Source organism: Lactuca virosa, chromosome 6 (genome assembly GCF_052849685.1).
Source record: "Lactuca virosa cultivar CGN04683 chromosome 6, Lactuca_virosa_CGN04683_v6, whole genome shotgun sequence".
Taxonomy (NCBI): Eukaryota; Viridiplantae; Streptophyta; class Magnoliopsida; order Asterales; family Asteraceae; genus Lactuca; species Lactuca virosa.
Window position 1 is genome coordinate 177,361,954 of NC_136431.1, and position 21,094 is coordinate 177,383,047.

The 21,094-nt window shown below is 36.6% G+C and overlaps 2 protein-coding genes across 2 annotated transcripts; both read left to right on the forward strand.

Moving 5' to 3' along the window:
* Nucleotides 1-619: 619 nt before the first annotated feature.
* On the forward strand, nt 620-4,766 carry MGD1 (monogalactosyl diacylglycerol synthase 1). Its single transcript, XM_079055362.1, has 8 exons — nt 620-1,631; nt 1,714-1,886; nt 2,270-2,431; nt 2,657-2,798; nt 3,064-3,288; nt 3,406-3,468; nt 4,143-4,217; nt 4,304-4,766. Exons 1-8 carry the CDS (start codon nt 1,101-1,103, stop codon nt 4,538-4,540), a joined length of 1,608 nt encoding a protein of 535 aa, XP_078911488.1. The 5' UTR covers nt 620-1,100; the 3' UTR covers nt 4,541-4,766.
* A 15,264-nt stretch (nt 4,767-20,030) lies between these two features.
* LOC145120403 (DnaJ/Hsp40 cysteine-rich domain superfamily protein) lies at nt 20,031-20,940 on the forward strand. The gene is made up of 3 exons (XM_079056232.1): nt 20,031-20,389; nt 20,505-20,654; nt 20,763-20,940. The coding sequence occupies exons 1-3, from the start codon at nt 20,162-20,164 to the stop codon at nt 20,838-20,840; spliced, it is 456 nt and encodes a 151-aa protein (XP_078912358.1). The 5' UTR covers nt 20,031-20,161; the 3' UTR covers nt 20,841-20,940.
* Nucleotides 20,941-21,094: the final 154 nt, after the last annotated feature.

Consider the following 21,094-nt stretch of genomic DNA (forward strand, 5'->3'; position numbering starts at 1 on the left):
CTCCGATTTTTAACAAGTGTATTTTGAAACAAATGAGTTTTCTTAATTTGAGTTTTATGTAGATGATGTTTTACCTTATTTAAAAATGAAAAAAATTATTTGTGAAAAACGAAACATTATATAAAGATAGAGTTTAAAACTACTATTATCAAATGATAATATTCAGATTTCATTCCTAGCATCTTTAAAAGAACCCACACACCATATTTTAATCGAGTTGTTTAAAGATTATAAAAGTTTCATTTGCACCGGTCATATGCTCTGCCCATATCACCGATTCGACATGGATTATCCCCCAAAATACTTCCATAGTGATATGATTTTTTTTAAAAATTAAATATAAAACAAAAAATTAGTTTCATATAAGTTGTTTAACAATAAAAAGACATCTATTTAAACTAAATATTTTATAAATTAAGAATGAACATGTGATTAATGATTAATGTTAGGTGAAATCGTCAAATCAATTTATTCCACAACCAAATGGATCCAGTTAATCACAATTACAATTTGATGTATACAACTTTGAAATCCAAATTTCAATTTAAATAAACAAATGGAGACATAGTAGCACAAATTGGACAATAACTTTGTCTACTAAATTCTAAAAACCCTAAAAAAACCTCAAATATGGAAAAGCAGTAAACGATTAAACAACCAAACAAACCCGGGCGTGATAGACATGACCACCACCACCGCACACACAACCACCACCAGTTTCCGATTGGGCGAGATTTGTTAACGCATTTCCCTCTCACAACGAGTCTTTCTTTGTATCGACATACATTCCAAAGCCTCTGAAAAAAGGGTATATAACTTCTAAATCCATGGAATATTACCTTTGTTCCTAAATCCTATCTATGTGGTTGCAAACCCCTCTTCATATTTCCCTCCCTCTCTTCAAAAAACCACGAACTTATCCGTTTTCCTGTCAATTCATTCCAACCCAGTTGGGGATTTTGTCAGTTTCATCTCTCAAATCCTTTTCTTTCTCGAGAAGAAAAACGAATACGCGTTTCCCTTTTTTTTTCGGGTATATGACTTGATTACTTAAGAATCAGAAGAATTAGAAGAATTAGAAGAATTAGAAGATAGTAGCTATGCAGTCATCGTCATCTTCGTCATCGTCTTCATCTGTAACTTTAGAAACCAATAATGCCGTCAAATTTTTATCCAAATTGACTAACTTCGCATTTGATTCCAACACTAAGTGCTTGAGTTTAGATGGGTATTCCTCGGTTCTCTCTAATTTTGTGCAGTGCGACAGAAAAGTTGGGGATTTTTGGGCTGGTGGGAGAAGGAAATCATTAAAACTTGTGGGTTCATTGAGTTCAGGAACCCGAGGCGCTTCTAGTATCAATAAGTTCTTCAATGAGTTTAATAAGTTCGTTAGGTTTCATTGCGACAGGATTCCACTTGGGTTTGCTTCTGTTAAGCTTAGTTCAGGGAATATTAGTGGATTAGAAGATAATGGTGGTGTTTTGGAGGATGAAACATTGCCTTTGAGTGGTTTTGAGTCTAATGGTAAGAAAAAAGTGCTCATTTTGATGAGCGACACAGGTGGTGGACATCGGGCTTCTGCTGAAGCAATTAAATGGGCGTTTAATGAGAAATTTGGTGATGAATATGAGGTTGGTTTGTTAAAGTATATTCTTTTAGTTTCCATTAATCATGAATGTGTTCTTTATGGTTCAAAAATCTGTGTTTTTTCAGGTGTTTGTGACTGATCTATGGACAGATCATACTCCATGGCCATTTAATCAATTGCCAAGAAGTTATAATTTTTTGGTTAAACATGGATCCTTATGGAGGATGACATATTATGCTTCTGCTCCTCGTGTGGTGCACCAATCGAATTTTGCTGCCACTTCCACGTTTATAGCAAGGTGAAGATTCTTGTCTTCCTATTTAACATTCAAATTGATTACTTTTTTGATGTTGTTTTCTTTGGATTTATGTTTTTGGTATGTTGCTTATATTTGGAGAATTTGTGCACACTAATATTATAGCTAATAAGCTTCTTTTTATAAAAGTTTCTATGGGTGACTAAATAATAGGTCCACCTTCATGTGTGCGTCTTGATTCTCTAACTTTTAACATAGAGGGTGTTTGGTTGTGTGTGTTTAAAGTGATTATTGAGTAATCAGAATCAGATAATTAGCTATAATAAACAAATCAATGAAAACATGTTGCTATTTGTTCATTCAACACTATTTGTTTCCCTTTACACCATAGAAATTACACTTCACTAATCTCCTTATCATCACAGAGAGGTTGCAAAAGGTCTAATGAAGTATCAGCCTGATATCATCATCAGTGTACATCCTCTAATGCAACATGTACCACTTCGTGTCTTGAGGTCAAAGGGTCTTTTGGACAAGATTGTATTTACTACAGTGGTCACCGATTTAAGCACTTGTCATCCTACATGGTTTGTTTTCCACTCAAACTTATTCTGTTACTCATGACATGATAGATTGTACTGTATTGACATGCATTGAACTGAGACTCAGACTGATGTCAATGTGACAAAAGTTTCAACCTTTTGACCCACCCAATACCCGTTTTGTTTAAAAGACGTGAATACCCTTCTCATCCTCATAATCGAAAATAGCCCTAGAAAGATTGTGATTTTGGTTTGTTGTTTATTTGATAGGTTTCATAAACTTGTAACAAGATGCTATTGCCCTACAGAAGAGGTGGCAAAACGGGCCTTAAAAGCTGGACTCCAATCTTCTCAAATAAAAGTTTATGGGCTTCCTGTTCGACCTTCTTTTGTTAAGCCCATTAGGCCCAAGGTTTGTTTGAATCTTTCTTGAAAATATAACAAATGTTTGACACTTGTACTTTCACCATTATATTCATTTAGCCACTTAACTATTGAGTATATTTTATCGATTTCTCCATTGAACTATTGTTATAATACTTAATGACCAAATCACTAAGATGGTGAAAGTACATTCTGCTTTTCTTTAACTTTTTTAAAAACCGGAAAAAGGGTTTTTAAAAAAGTCAAAGAAAGTACAAAAAGAAACATTTTTTTTTTAAAAAACAAATGAATAGGATGAATTGAGGAGGGAGCTTGGTATGGATGAGGATCTACCTGCAGTGTTACTGATGGGGGGTGGGGAGGGGATGGGGCCCATTGAAGCCACAGCTAAAGCATTAGGAAAAGCATTATATGATGAAAATCTTGGTGAGCCAATTGGTCAAGTTCTTGTCATTTGTGGTAGAAATAAAAAACTCACTACCAAATTGCTTTCAGCTGAATGGAAGATTCCTATCCAGGTATATTTCAAATTTTTACTTTTTTCATATTTTCCTTTCATTATAAATTAAATTTATTTAGTAAGTAATCAGATTTTAGAAGATACATTTTAAGCCATGGATTCATATTGTTTACAGGTGAAGGGATTTGTCACTAAGATGGAAGAATGCATGGGTGCTTGTGATTGTATTATCACAAAGGTAAACTGCTTCCTTCTATTCACCTCCAAATTTTCAATTTTTTGACTTAGATTTTTGGGTTAAATTTGTATTTATGCAAATAAAGTGGTTTTTTTATACGAAATATACAATATTTTTCTGGTTTAATCTCAAAAAAGACGTAATATTTTGTGTTTTTTCCGGATTAAAACTCAATTTTTTTTTTGCCTGAAAAAGACCTTGTATTTTTTCATTTTTTCCGAAAAAAGCCCTCAACTTTGTTTTTTTTTCCCGAAAAAACCCTTAACCTTCTAAATGCTTCCAAATAAACCCTCAATTTTTTTAGTTTTTCTCGAAAAAAAACCCTCACATTTTACAATTTTTTTTTACTAAAAGGGCCAGATCGGAAAAAATGAAAAAATACAAGGTCTTTTTCAGAAAAAAAATAAATTCGAGGTTTAATCCGGAAAAAAAACACAAAATATTACGTCTTTTTTGAGATTAACCTTATTTTTTATACAAACATTGTTTTATAAACTGGTAAAAAAGTGAAACATTGCTGCATAAATAAGCATTTAACCGATACTCAAATCAATTCTCTATGCACAAATACGATAACTCTTTCCAATTTCAAGATTATAATATTACTTTTTTGACACTTAAAAAGTCAAAAGTCCATGTTGACTTTTTCATTGACCCTTTTTTATTTCTCATAGGCTGGTCCAGGCACAATTGCAGAAGCCATGATCCGAGGTCTCCCCATCATTCTAAACGATTACATAGCTGGCCAGGTAATTTTGTTATTAAAGTTGATTTCAGAATGCAAGGGTAAAATGGTCACTTTGTCTCGACACCTTACAAATCTGATATTCTGCAGGAAGTTGGAAATGTACCTTATGTAGTGGAAAACGGATGTGGGAAATTTTCAAAGTCACCTAAAGAGATTGCAGAAATTGTTGGTCAATGGTTTGGTCCAAAAGCACATGAACTCAAGACAATGTCACAAAATGCATTGAGATTAGCAAGACCCGATTCGGTTTTCAAAATTGTTCAAGATCTTCATGAACTTGTGAAACAAAAAAGTCTAGTAATGCAATATTCGGGTTCCACTTAAGAAGAATGAGATTGAATTTAAAGCTACTTGTGTAATGAAAACAATTTTGACTTATGTTGTAGCAAGTTATGCTTTGAAGGGATTTTCCCATGAAGGTTGTATAAGAGGTGAAAGAGCATTTTTAAAACATAGTATTCATTTTGTGTGTGTGATTATATTATGTGGGATTTGAGGTGAAAAATTTGTAAACATTGTTTATGATTGATAACATCTATTACTTGAACTATTTGTACTTTGTTTTGGCAAATGAATACCCTTGATGGAAGACCAAAAGTGAAATATTTGTACTTTGCTTTTGCTTTTGATTTTCTTGGTTAAATTGGCCATGTTACCCTTGTTTTGAGGGTAAAGTACATAAAAGCCATTATGTTTTACAATTTTTATGGTTTAATTATTATATTTTAGTTTCGTCAATGAAAGCCACCAAAGTTTGATAGTTTTTCCTAAGTCAACCACTTTGACCAATGATTTGCTATATGTTAGGTTAAAATTGTCACAATAGAAAAATATATCAAAGTTTAGTGGTTTTAGTGAAGATTTTGACACTTAACTTTGACACAAAGTATATCATTAAAGCCACTAAAGTCTTACAAAGTTTCATATTTTGACCACTTTAACTTGCTAATAACATATAAAAGTATCCTCTCATCTCAACATCATACTTCATATGTCCTTGTTTTCTTTGTATTAATTGTTGCACATTTCCTCCTTAATTGCTTATCATTAATTGTTGTGTGTTGTGCGATTATACTTGTTTCTTTGAATTGATTGTTTTATAAGGCTATAGAGCACGCTCTCACACACCAATATTAGAACTTACAAGAAATGTAATTATAAGAGCAATGAGGAATACTCCTTTCCATGTGCCAAGAACAAAATTTGTAAATCTTAAAATTCAACAAAATACTTTTTACAGAGCAGGAAATATATTTTGTTATATAAAATTTTGTAAAAATTATAATTATAAATGATAAAATGATAAACTGTTATATATAAGAAAACAAATAAGTCAATACTATAAGTATGACTTTGTGGGTCATTTTAAAGATAACCCGAATTTGTCAAACACTAAAAATCAACTTATCTATTTGTTGTGTTTGATACAGTATACATGAGGTTCACCTAAATTATTGTTAGTGTTACCTGATTGACCTTGGACGGGTTGGCGTAGACCGTTCAGATTGTATTTACCATTTTTTATAATCTAATACGAACATATTTTTCGTAAACTACATTTTGATATTGTATAAGCTAATAAACACTTTACAAAAGACATAAGTTGTTTAAATAAGAAATCCCAAATGCTCCCTTATAATGTAAGAGGCTAATTCATAACAAAAAACGTAAGTTGTTTAAATAAGAAATCCCAAATGCCCCCTTATAATGTAATAGGCTAATTCAAAACATTAGTAAATAAACATTTTTTTAACAACTTAACATTAAACACAAAACTAGCAGGAAGCTAGAAATTACAAAAAGATAGCTAAAATATTGAAGCCAATCAACCTAACTAACTTTAACCTTATTGTTTTTATGAGCAAACCAATTATACAACATATCGTATCATCAAAATCAAAATTTTAGACGAAACCATTTCACAAAATAAAATAAAATTTCGAAACCTCCACATCACCTAAAGGACCGTTTGAATAATCGATTTTCTCTCTCTCTCTCTCTCTCTCTCTGTGTGTGTGTGTGTGTGTGTGTGTGTGTGTGTGTGTGGATAACGAGACCATATCTAGCCAATCAAGCATGTGTCGTCACGAATCCTAACCAGGAAACACTATATCAATCCATCTAAAGACTCTTCGCTAAATAGAACCCACCAATTCACATAATAAAAAAAAGATGATCAATTTTCTCCACATGACCATCACACAAAGGACACACCAAAGAAGGGAGCTCCAAACATTTAATACTTAAATTCCACCTAGTAGGAAGTGATGATAAAAAATATTTATCTTTCGGTGCACACTTCAATTCCATCTCGTAACCGAAAGACCATCCAGAGGCGAAGCCATTTCAGTAAGTTACCTAGTATCATGAACCGAAAATGTCACACCCCAAAACCGGAACGGCGAAAACACTCTGGGGTGGAGGACGTCATGTTTAGTATCACAAGACATGCATCATAGTAATCAAAGTAATAAGCAACCATTTCATTAGAAAGAAAGTGTTTACAATGTGTGATCACAAAACATAAAATACATATACAAATAACAAAACGAGACTTGAAGCTATACTGCTCCATCTTCTGAATCCCAGTGCAAGTACCTGTCTATTAGGCTCCTGAGAATACAAGTTATTTGAAAGAGTTGGTCAGCAATTAAGCTGGTGAGTTCATAAGATCTTAGTGATGTAAGTAAGTTGTAAAATGCTGTGGTAAACTGCTGTTGAAAAGGTAGTTAAAAATGTAGTAAATTGTAAGTTCGGTTTAGAAAAGTTCGCCGGTTCCTGTTAGAAAATCCTATATTTTCTACTTTGATGAAAGATACGTAAAAATGATTCTACAATCCTTTCTATGGGTACTAAATGGATACAAGTGATATACTACTCAGAGTAAACAAACAATCGATTGAGCGCATCTGCCCTAAGGCGGAAAGCACACATCCCATAGTTTGTTTGATCATTGTGGTATATAACCCTGGTGTATTCACTTGTTACTCATGGAGTTAATTGTAATAGTTCCTTTATATTTAATGAAAAGATTCTTTAAGAAAAACCCTTATTCCTTATAATAAAATGGTGACCACAGTAATTACTCCTATAATCACTTAGTTTATACTGGCTATATATGATCTAATATCGAATAGGGAGTTAATTGGGTGGATCTGCCCTAAGCCCACAACCAAACAAGGAACAGGAAGTAAGGCGGAGAGCACACATCCAACTACCTATTGGGTATCAATGATATATAACCATGCTGTATGAACTAAAGTATTATAGAGTTAATCACCCAAGGTCCTTTAAGTTTATCCTGGTTTAATAAAATGGATTAAACCCTTAACTGGTAAGTTTCTAGTTTTTGTATACCCAAAAGTTTTGATTTGGAAAGTATGTTCTATTCTAGAAAACTGTGCGTTGACTCTGTGTCCTATGACTTGACCCATACCTGGTACCCTTATGACGACTCAATGTATACTGGACATATATATCTAGAATCGAATAGATAGTAGACTGGGTGAATCTGTTCCAAGCCCACAACCAAACAAGGAACAAGAAATGAAGCGGAAAGCACGCATCCTATTACCTGTCGGATCCTTATATATATATATATATATATATATATATATATATATATATATATATATATATATATATATATATATATATATATATATATATATATATATATGTATCCTTTGATGTGTACATTAAGGAATCATAAGGTTAGCATTATGGTCCTTTCTACTAAACGTAGCCTTCTACCAAGCATCCAATGTTATGTGTGTTTGTTTCTTGTATTAGGGTGTATTTTCCCAAATGAACTATCATTAACAAAATATAGATTATACATTAATGAATAGGTGAGAAGATCATAAAATTAAATGTAATAGGGAAAATAATGTTTTACCTTAGCAGTGACACTACTGGCTATAACGTAGAAAAATACCGACTCCAGGTGGTATTAAATGTACAATACACCTCAGGGAGTCGTTTTGATAAAATACAGACTCCAGGTAGTATTAAATGGACAATACACCTCGGGGAGTCTAAAATAGCCTTTAGTCCTAGGTTGGTTAATTAAAGGTTTTAATGTGAACTCGTATGTAACTAGGAAGATATATTATTATGTTTTATCACCTCGTGTCTGCTAACCCAGATACGTGTAATCGTACTAAAGTTAACGCAAACTCGGAAATATATATTATTATGTTTTATCACCTCGTGTCTGCTAACCCAGATACGTGTAATCGTACTAAAGTTAACGCAAACTCGGAAAGATATATTATTATGTTTTTATCACCTCGTGTTTGCTAACCCATATATGTGTAATCGTACTAAAGTTAACGCAAACTCGGAAAGATATATTAACGTGATTTTTCCTGGTACTTAGTATGGTGTGTTCCTCCATGTACTTGTTATAGTATGTTCCTCTATGTAAGTGTTATAGTATGTTCCTTTATGTAAGTTTTATAGTATGTTGTGAACCCTTAAACTATACCTATTATAGTTTACTACTAATGTACTTGAACTGTTATTGAAAATATCGTTTTACTACCAAGTTATGCTTGTACTTTAAAACAGAGTTTTGTTAGACTATAAAGTAATATAACTTGAAAGAGCTTTTGAAATGTTTTGATCACTTATAAAAGGCATAAGTAATATTTTGAAAGATGTTTGAAACAAACAATTACACAATTAACATTGTGTTCAACTTGTATTCCCCCCTTAAAACATTGAAAACAGTTAAAAGATTCATTACGGGGTATGAACTCACCTGATGTGGGTGATTCAACGAATACACGTGTAAGGATGAGAAGTTCCACGAATGAAGTCCCGAGACTTAACGAGTCCTAAAAGACATATAATGGCATATATTGACATAAATATAGTGTTTAGAAGCAACCAAATGCAAGGAAACACCTCACGGGACTAGGAAACACTTTGACCAAGTGTTGGAATCACATGTGATTCAACTAAAGAGTGTTTAAGGCCATGGTTTGGTGTTTACGGTCCTAAGTTTACGGCTAAGGTAGTTTACGGCCGTAAACTCCTGGTCAAAGTTGTATATGAGGGTGTTTGAAGGCTAGGGAAGCTTGAGGTGATTTTACTCTACACAATGGTGTGAAAGACCACCTCTATTGAGGCTTTTGATGAGTTTACGGCCAAGCAAGAAGCTTACGGCCGTAAACTCATGGACATTATGAAGTGAGTGTGGTTTAAGGTCCTATGCTCATCAAGGAAGGTTTCTGGGTCACTAGCTTTGCATCTAGGAGGGTTTATGGCCCATACATGCCATAACATTGAGTTTACGGCCAAGGGGGATCTTGGGCCGTAAACTCAAGATGTTCTTGGGAAATGCATGTTTCAATGGTGTGATTCAAGGCATTCTTAGTAGATATGAAGTATAGGAAAGAGTACTCACGATCTAGAAGCTTGAAATGGCCGTTTTTGGCCAAGAACACTAGTGTGTGTTCTTGGTGTTCTTAGTGAAACTTGAAGATTTGAAGATCTAGTCAAAAATGGATGTTTTCATGGATGGAATCAAAGAGTGTGACTAGAAGATGAAGTGTAACAACAAATATAGGAAAGAACACTTATGTTTTTGAAGATCTCGAGTGAAGATTGGGATGATAGTTGAGAGAGAACAGGAGTGTTCTTGAGGTTGGAATGTGAGAAATGGCTGAAAATGATCAAGGACCACATATATACTCTTGGGTTTACGGCCGTAAACTCCTTGTTTACGGTCGTAAACTCCATGTTTACGGCCGTAAACTCCACATGTTGGAGTTTAGGGCTTTAGTGTTGTACAATGTCTCTAGCAGGTACATTCTAACACTCCTTTCTTAAGTGTACTTGGCTTAAAACTCCTTAGAATGGCCTATAACCAGACTAGGACTCATTTCCAATAAGTCTGACACTCAGTTGAGTTGACTGACTGTGATTTTAAAAGCAAATTTTTTTTCGGGTTGTCACATCATCCCTCTGTTAGAGGGAATTTCGTCCCGAAATTAGCTTTCTTACAGTACTGCTGGGGTTGCGCTCCTCTGATTTGCAGAATACCTACTCGTAGACCTGGATATTTTTTCCCTGGTGTTCATGATAGGATTTGTACTTGGTCCCTCTATCATCACTGCGTGTATACAAGTCGTATATAATTAGGATTAGTAAGACGGTCGGATGTGCGACTCTGCCCCAGGTCCACAACCACACAGGGAACAGGAGATAGGGCGGAAACACACATACTGAATCTGCATAATCATGATCATATACCACCCTCGTGTCTACACTGTATAGTGATAGGTGGGTTGTATTCGTCCATAGCCTCTCTGCTCGAACTGGGTCTGCTGGACGAGTGGTATTCCATGATGGTCTGCGGACATTCGACGATGAGGTTTCGGAGGACAAAGTACTCTTCGCATGAGTACTTTGGGGTTTAGAATACGAGAGATAAAACTGAGGTTTATGTTGGACTGCCGATATGAATGACGAAAGCTTCGAGAACTTGCTGATCGAGGCGATAGAAACATATGAACTTTAGTATGGTGAGGACCACGCCAATTTATGAAGAATGATAGCATCGGACTCTTTACTGAACAAAGTTCGGCCGATTAGAAGGGAATGTATGTTATACGATGATGTATCCTTAGCACGTTCGAAATGTACTCTTAGTGCGCTCGACTATGTACTTCTAGTGTGTTCGAAATTGTACTCTTTGTAAATGTTCTAGTGTTTTCTGTTTTCCCCTTTATGTTAACACTCCTACGTATCGTACCGCGATGTGCGCGTACATACTGCGAAAGTGTTTTGATAACTAGTATTGATACTTTAAACTACGATCCTCCTTGGTACCACTACGATCGCCTGGAATATACAAGTTACGAATATTTAAGATGAATTGGACGACCGACTGAGTAACTCTGCCTCAAATCCACAACCAGACAAGGAACAGGAATTAAGGCGGAATTACTCACTCTAAGTCTGCGGCATCTTAGTTATGCACAACCCTGATGTATATGTTCAGCCATCATAGCTTCTCTAAACGGATCCTTTAGTTCTTTTGAATGCTGTGACTTGTTCCTATGGGTGAGTTATTATAATTACTTTTAAGTGTTATCCCCAAGTTTTAGTCATATATTATTATAAATTAAGTTTTAAACCAATACTTGTTTTTAAGACGTACCAAAATCTCAAAAGCGGGATTCCTCGCGGTTCGTTTATGTCTTTTTGTTAGATTCTTCCTCCTCCTCCGTCGCCTCCCTCTGTTGGGCAGTCTTTCTTGGCGTGACCCATTTCACCACATGCATGGCATACCTAAACTATACCCGCATCGGTGGTTGAAGTGATATGCTGAGTCGGGGTTTCACAGGAACGAGCTTCTGCGTCTTCCCTCTCTATTGGACAGTTCCTTTTAAAGTGTCCTGATTTGCCGCACTTGAAACAGGCCAAGTTCACTTGGGGAATTGGCCCTGTCGGCGCCCTGCAGGAACGGGCAGTGTGCCCCTTTCTGCCGCAATTAGTGCATTGCAGCTCTCGGCAAGCTCTGTGGTGGTGGTAAGTGCATCTGTCGCACTCTGGGAGATTTCCTGCATATTGCTTGCCGGGGGTGGTAGTGGTAGCTGAAGTGCCAGATGTTGCGACTGTTGTTGTGGCTATGGGGGTAGTCATGGGTTGTCGTCTCTTGTTAGAACCTTGAGCCGGCCTTTTTGCCTTGTTATACCGGGATTTTCGCTTCCTGCTCGTAGGTTTGTGATCGGGGGTGTCCTTGTCACCAGACGCTAGCTGTTTCCCTTGATCGTTATTGTGATTAGCATTGAGATGTGCCATGACGGCTGTCACAACAGCTGTGACCGCAGCCTGGAAAGTAGCAGTGTCTATCTGCAGAATTGGTGCCTCGCCTGTTGGCTGGTTCCTTCCTGGTGTAGACATGATTCTGTTGCATGGAAAAAATGATCTAGTGAGAAATGATGCCCATTGTTAGTCGTATTCCATCATCTTAAATGTACTAATTAGTTTCACGCTTCGCCGGACCATTCCCAATGTTTTAGGCGACACTGTTGAGATATGCCTAGAGCAGTGGGTAGAAGTAGGTATGGTACGAGTGATATTAAAACCAAGTTAACCTTGGTCTGAGTGTATCTAGTCCTGACTTCCACAGGGTGTTGGAAATAATTCATAAAAGAGTCTATACCTAATAAACTCTATGAATTCGGAATGACAATCCTCGAATGAATATCTGTTACCTGAATAACTGTTACCAGTTGCATGTAAGAAAATAATCCTAACACATAATGTGAGCAGTGCTACCACTCGCTCAATAAGTTAACAAGATTATTATTTATTAGTGTGACGTGTAAGACGTTTTGGTTACTTCGGTTGATCCTTCTTTGAAACTTCTCCTGAACTTGCTCTTGTTCCTCCTGGATTCTTCTGTTGTCTACTATGAGGAAGTGGTTACATCTATCTGGGTTTGTCGTGCGAGAATGGAAGTGACTAAAGAATCTATGAGATTTAAGGTAACTTTATGGGGTGATCCTTACAGAGTCCTATAATTGCACAATGTATACAAGTTGTATATAACTTAAGATTAGATAGACCTTCGAATAAGTGATACTCCAAAACCACAACCAAACAAGGAACATGTAGTGGAGCGTAGATTACAAATTCTAAGTCTATAAAATCTCAATTATATATAACCTTGGAAGCATACATTGCAAGATTATAGACCTATCCGTAAGGGTCTTTTAAGTTATCACATAAGTCATTTGTGTAGTGCCTAAAATACTCCTATAGTATTTTAATGTAATGTACTTAGTATGTTTCAAACTTGTTATCGCGTTATAGTATCATAGAATACTCCTATAGTATTCTAACTCAAATGTACTTGTTCTAGTATTCCCTTGACTTAGTATTTGGTAAGTTTTAAGACTGTTGCAACACCACATCACTCCCAAACACATGTCGGTCACATCTCAAATGAATATAGTTGATCAAGCTATATTGATCCTAGCTATGATTACATAACTGTTCAGGTTTGACGACAATGTTCAACCTTTAAATACTTTTAGTTCTGTTCTTCTTGTGATACTTGGTCTAGTATGTACATGTATAAGCAAGTAGGTATATTTTTATAACTTATCGTTATACTCATAAAATATACCATTATCCAGAGCACTTAAGCCCCATTGTATTTATAGTTGTATATCTTTTATCGGTTGATATACTTAGTTCACTATAAACAATGCTCTGATACCAATCTGTCACACCCCAAAAACGGAACGGCGGAAACGCTCTGGGGTGGAGGACGTCATGTTTAGTATCACAAGACATGCATCATAGTAATCAAAGTAATAAGCAACCATTTCATTAGAAAGAAAGTGTTTACAATGTGTGATCACAAAACATAGAATACATATACAAATAACAAAACGAGACTTGAAGCTATACTGCTCCATCTTCTGAATCCCAGTGCAAGTACCTGTCTATTAGGCTCCTGAGAATACAAGTTATTTGAAAGAGTTGGTCAGCAATTAAGCTGGTGAGTTCATAAGATCTTAGTGATGTAAGTAAGTTGTAAAATGCTGTGGTAAACTGCTGTTGAAAATGTAGTTAAAAATTTAGTAAATTGTAAGTTCGGTTTAGAAAAGTTCGCCGGTTCCTGTTAGAAAATCATATATTTTCTACTTTGATGAAAGATACGTCAAAATGATTCTACAATCCTTTCTATGGGTACTATATGGATACAAGTGATATACTACTCAGAGTAAACAAACAATCGATTGAGCGCATCTGCCCTAAGGCGGAAAGCACACATCCCATAGTTTGTTTGATCATTGTGGTATATAACCCTGGTGTATTCACTTGTTACTCATGGAGTTAATTGTAATAGTTCCTTTATATTTAATGAAAAGATTCTTTAAGAAAAACCCTTATTCCTTATAATAAAATGGTGACCACAGTAATTACTCCTATAATCACTTAGTTTATACTGGCTATATATGATCTAATATCGAATAGGGAGTTAATTGGGTGGATCTGCCCTAAGCCCACAACCAAACAAGGAACAGGAAGTAAGGCGGAGAGCACACATCCAACTACCTATTGGGTATCAATGATATATAACCATGCTGTATGAACTAAAGTATTATAGAGTTAATCACCCAAGGTCCTTTAAGTTTATCCTGGTTTAATAAAATGGATTAAACCCTTAACTGGTAAGTTTCTAGTTTTTGTATACCCAAAAGTTTTGATTTGGAAAGTATGTTCTATTCTAGAAAACTGTGCGTTGACTCTGTGTCCTATGACTTGACCCATACCTGGTACCCTTATGACGACTCAATGTATACTGGACATATATATCTAGAATCGAATAGATAGTAGACTGGGTGAATCTGTTCCAAGCCCACAACCAAACAAGGAACAGGAAATGAAGCGGAAAGCACGCATCCTATTACCTGTCGGATCCTTATATATATATATATATATATATATATATATATATATATATATATATATATATGTATCCTTTGATGTGTACATTAAGGAATCATAAGGTTAGCATTATGGTCCTTTCTACTAAACGTAGCCTTCTACCAAGGCATCCAATGTTATGTGTGTTTGTTTCTTGTATTAGGGTGTATTTTCCCAAATGAACTAGCATTAACAAAATATAGATTATACATTAATGAATAGGTGAGAAGATCATAAAATTAAATGTAATAGGGAAAATAATGTTTTACCTCAGCAGTGACACTACTGGCTATAACGTAGAAAAATACCGACTCCAGGTGGTATTAAATGTACAATACACCTCAGGGAGTCGTTTTGATAAAATACAGACTCCAGGTAGTATTAAATGGACAATACACCTCGGGGAGTCCAAAATAGCCTTTAGTCCTAGGTTGGTTAATTAAAGGTTTTAATGTGAACTCGTATGTAACTAGGAAGATATATTATTATGTTTTATCACCTCGTGTCTGCTAACCCAGATACGTGTAATCGTACTAAAGTTAACGCAAACTCGGAAAGATATATTATTATGTTTTATCACCTCATGTCTGCTAACCCAGATACGTGTAATCGTACTAAAGTTAACGCAAACTCGGAAAGATATATTAATATGTTTTATCACCTCGTGTCTGCTAACCCAGATACGTGTAATCGTACTAAAGTTAACGCAAACTCGGAAATATATATTATTATGTTTTATCACCTCGTGTCTGCTAACCCAGATACGTGTAATCGTACTAAAGTTAACGCAAACTCGGAAAGATATATTATTATGTTTTTATCACCTCGTGTTTGCTAACCCAGATACATGTAATCGTACTAAAGTTAATGCAAACTCGGAAAAATATATTAACGTGATTTTTCCCGGTACTTAGTATGGTGTGTTCCTCCATGTACTTGTTATAGTATGTTCCTCTGTGTGAGTGTTATAGTATGTTCCTCTATGTAAGTTTTATAGTATGTTGTGAACCCTTAAACTATACCTATTATAGTTTACTACTAATGTACTTGAACTGTAATTGAAAATACTCGTTTTACTACCAAGTTATGCTTGTACTTTAAAATGGAGTTTTGTTAGACTATAAAGTAATAATTTGAAAGAGCTTTTGAAATGTTTTGATTACTTATAAAAGGCATAAGTAATATTTTGAAAGATGTTTGAAACAAACAATTACACAATTAACATTGTGTTCAACTTGTATTCCCCCCTTAAAACATTGAAAACAGTTAAAAGATTCATTACGGGGTATGAACTCACCTGATGTGGGTGATTCAACGAATACACGTGTAAGGATGAGAAGTTCCACGAATGAAGTCCCGAGACTTAACGAGTCCTAAAAGACATATAATGGCATATATTGACATAAATATAGTGTTTAGAAGCAACCAAATGCAAGGAAACACCTCACGGGACTAGGAAACACTTTGACCAAGTGTTGGAATCACATGTGATTCAACTAAAGAGTGTTTAAGGCCATGGTTTGGTGTTTACGGTCCTGAGTTTACGGCCAAGGTAGTTTACGGCCGTAAACTCCTGGTCAAAGTTGTATATGAGGGTGTTTGAAGGCTAGGGAAGCTTGAGGGGATTTTACTCTACACAATGGTGTGAAAGACCACCTCTATTAAGGCTTTTGATGAGTTTACGGCCAAGCAAGAAGCTTACGGCCGTAAACTCATGGACATTATGAAGTGAGTGTGGTTTAAGGTCCTATGCTCATCAAGGAAGGTTTCTGGGTCACTAGCTTTGCATCTAGGAGGGTTTATGGCCCATACATGCCATAACATTGAGTTTACGGCCAAGGGGGATCTTGGGCCGTAAACTCAAGATGTTCTTGGGAAATGCATGTTTCAATGGTGTGATTCAAGGCATTCTTAGTAGATATGAAGTATAGGAAAGAGTACTCACGATCTAGAAGCTTGAAATGGCCGTTTTTGGCCAAGAACACTAGTGTATGTTCTTGGTGTTCTTGGTGAAACTTGAAGATTTGAAGATCTAGTCAAAAATGGATGTTTTCATGGATGGAATCAAAGAGTGTGACTAGAAGATGAAGTGTAACAACAAATCTAGGAAAGAACACTTACGTTTTTGAAGATCTTGAGTGAAGATCGGGATGATAGTTGAGAGAGAATAGGAGTGTTCTTGAGGTTGGAATGTGAGAAATGGCTGAAAATGATCAAGGACCACATATATACTGTTGGGTTTACGGCCAGGATTGGGTTTACGGCCGTAAACTCCATGTTTACGGCCGTAAACTCCATGTTTACGGTCGTAAACTTCATGTTTACGGCCGTAAACTCCACATGTTGGAGTTTAGGGCTTTAGTGTTGTACAGTGTCTCTAGTAGGTACATTCTAACACTCCTTTCTTAAGTGTACTTGTAACATCCCAAAAATACAACCCAAAAATTTTCGTTTGAAAACTTTACTAAATCATCATATCAAATATTAAAAGATAAATCCATGGATCATGTGTCTCAAAATGTCATAATAAGTTTATCAAATCAACTGATGTCAAAACATATCAAAGTATCTGAATAAAAATCCCAGGATAAACTGAAGCTGTGGTGTGTGCCATGCCATCATCCCGAGCTCTTCCCCTTACTAGCGGAAGTACCTGAAACCAAAAACTGAAACTGTAAGCACAAAGCTTAGTGAGCTCCCCCAAACTACCACATACCATACAATAACATATAAAACAACTACTGGGCCTTGCCCACTGCATCAGACCGAAGTCTGGAAACTGCATCGGACCGAAGTCCGGAACTAACCAGGGCCTTGCCCTCTGCATCAGACCGAAGTCCGGAAACTGCATCGGACCGAAGTCCGGAACTAACCAGGGCCTTGCCCTCTGCATCGGACCGAAGTCCGGAAACTGCATCGGGCCGAAGTCCGGAACTAACCAGGGCCTTGCCCTCTGCATCAGACCGAAGTCCAGAAACTGCATTGGACCGAAGTCCGGAAACTGACTGAACATAGCATAGCATAATCATAACTACTAGCATAAACACAGATACTACATACTGCATCGGACCGAAGTCCGGAACACATAACACAAAGACATGCTTGAATCACAGAGACATCAAGCACACTGAACTACTGCATCGGACCGAAATCCGGAACTACAGCTAACTAAACGGGCCGACATTGTGGCCGTAGACCCATTCCTACTGGAAGGAAAACTCACCTCGTAACGCTGGCTGCCGAGATGCTAAATCTGAAACTGCCTGACTGCTGCTCCGAAACTCCCCGGCTACAAATCCCATAAACACTAAATCAAATACTGATTACTAATCTCAGGGTAAAATAACTATCTACCCCTGGTCAAGTCAACTTCCTGGTCAAAGTCAACTTCCAGTTGACCGGACTCGCTGAGTTGGGCCGCCAACTCGCCGAGTCCCTATCATCCATTCTAGTCCTCTACTCGCTTCTACTCGTCGAGTTTGGCAAGGACTCGACGAGTTCTTCTTCGATACTAACATCGAGTCTAACTTTATCCGACTCGCCGAGTTGTATGGACAACTCGTCGAGTTCTCCTTCATCATATGAACACGTCCAGTCTGTGGCTCGCCGAGTCGTATGAACAACTCGCCGAGTCCCAAGCATGCTATTACTATACAGTCGATTCTAATCGATTTTAGTGCTTCCAAATCATAGATCTGAGCTTCTAGGACTGGTTTTACACGTAAAGTTTCTAACTTTACGTGCATGCACAAGAGTATAAGGCTAAAATACCCAAAATCATCAAATACTAAGCACTTAGGGTTTGGAACAAGGCCATGATTGCATAAAGGTGGCTATAATGAGCTCCTGGAGTTCAATAACGTCCAGATCTAAGGTTTCCATCCACAGGAGAGTCCATATCTCAAGTTTTGAATCATATAAGGCTCCAAAAGAGACATAACAAGCATAAAGGGGGGGGGGGGGAGGGGTTTAATGGAGGAATGCACAAGGTAATAACTTTATTACCTGAATGAGAAACAGATGGAAGCTAACTCTTGGATTTCCTTTCTCTTCTATGGACCTTCTTTCCTTCCTTCTCTTACAAAGCTTCCAAACTGGCACAAACACACTCAAGCTCAACAATGGGGGCTAGGGTTTACAGGGGAAATGCTCTAAAGGTGCTGGAGGCTGGGGTGGGAGGCTATAATGACGTTTAAATAGGGTACAAACCCTTGAAATTAGGGCTTCATCCAGACATGCAGACTCGCCGAGTCCAAGGATATGGACTCGTCGAGTTGCCAACTTAACCCGCATGCAAATCCCGTCTCTACTCGACGAGTCGGGCTACAGACTCGTCGAGTACCCCTTTAAGAAATGAAAATTACTTTAATTAAATCACATACCAGAAATGAGGCGTTACAGTACTTGGCTTAAAACTCCTTAGAATGACCTATAACCAGACTAGGACTCATTTCCAATAAGTCTGACATTCAGTTGAGTTGACTGACTGTGATTTTAAAAGCAAATTTTTTTTTCGGGTTGTCACAGAAAACCCCATGACACCATCGAATTCCCATCTCCAAGAATCCTTCTAGTTTATAGGCTGGGAATTGCCAATAAGGCCGATCAAATAATCAAGTTGTCGCTGCAAAGCACCTTCACATATTTGACGGTTCCAAGACAATGACCAGCCGTTAGGGATGCACATAATCATTATTTTTTTATATGCTTTTGTTATATTGCCTTAGGGATGCATTGTGCATTTGTGTTTATTTCTTTAACCTACAAAAAGCTACTTGATTGAGGTGAATATCTTAATGGTCAGTTATAATGTAAAATGTAAGAGGGTAATTTGACATAAATTTGATAATATGAATTTAGTTATGCGAAGAAAACATATTGTAAGGATAAAGTCATAAAACGTAACATTAGCCTGGTGTTATAATGTAAGGGGCTAATTTGACATAAAATTGATAATGTGAAGTTAGTTACATGAAGAAAACATGTAATGACAAAATGTGACATTAGACAGGTGTGATCTTACCACACCTTAACACAATTTTAGTGTGTCATGTCATTTTCCTCACATCATAGGGTGTCATACAACATCTTACAAAAAAATTAACGATCACAAGAAAATGTTAAAATTGGGCGACAATGTCTCCACGATGGGCTTACCGCACTCCTAACCGTTGGTCTGTGTCATATTCACCGCACTACCATGATGACATGTCACCGCCACCACCGCAGGGTGCTTAGCATTAAGTTTATAGGATACGCTACCGGTCTTAGGCTGACCATTATTTATTTTACAAATTTATCTAATACGAACAGAAAATATTAAAGAAACGCCGGTGGGCCACCGGTGAAAGTTGTAGTGCAGAAAGCCACAAGAAAACGGCTTCTGTCGTCATCCACGACTCTAAAAAATAAAGTCGTTTGTTTGCTGAAATCGTTCTCTCTGTTCTTTCGTATCAACGTATTTTGCTAAATCAAAGCCTGAAATCGATGATTTCGAGTACATGTAGTAGTTGTTCTTGCAAACCGTTGCTGATTTCAACAAAGTCATCGTTTACAGGAAGGTATTTTCATCTCCGTCACGGCGGTGTAAGTCTGATCCAGAAACGCTTCAACGGCGACGGAATTTGCGTTGTGAGAGCTTCAATGGTGGGGAATACCTCCGAGAACTCCTCCAATTTCCTTAAACGTATGGAACAAGCTTGGTTAATCTCTCAGGTATATACACAAACTAAAAGTCATCATTTAGGGTTTTCTCAATAAATTCTCGATTCAATAACAAATTCGATGGAAGCATCTATAGATCTAAGCAACTATGTTATTTTTGTTGCAGCAACCAAGGCCAATTGCTTGTTCTTCTTGCGAGTCGAATGGGCATGTCGAGTGCAAATGGTGTCGTGGCACAGGGTTTTTCATTCTTGGTGATAACATGCTTTGTCAAGTCCCATCTAGAAATTCAAGCTGCGTTATTTGTGCAGGAAAGGTGAGTAGTTTAAGAAATTCATCCCATTAACATGACAACCAAATCATCTTTCTTTTTCATTTGGGGGTATGATTCAAGATTGCTGATTAGGGTTTATGTTTGTATCAGGGATCAACAAGTTGTGCAGATTGTAAAGGAACTGGATTTCGTGCAAAATGGTTGGGGCAACCACCAATCCAATCTTAGTTTTTGCAGGTAAGTCGTTGAATGTAAAACTGGAAAACTAGATTGCTCTGTACATTGTATTCTTTTAGACATTTACTTCAATTTATCATCCCATTTGGTATTTTTTTGCCACATCAGCATTAAGCAAAAAAAAAAAAAGTTAAATTATAACTGCTTACTGTTTAATAGGTCAAAAAGTGTATGTATATATGTTGCTATTATTAGTAAGAATGAAACTATGTTGTGCATATTGATACACCAAAATATGTTATCTT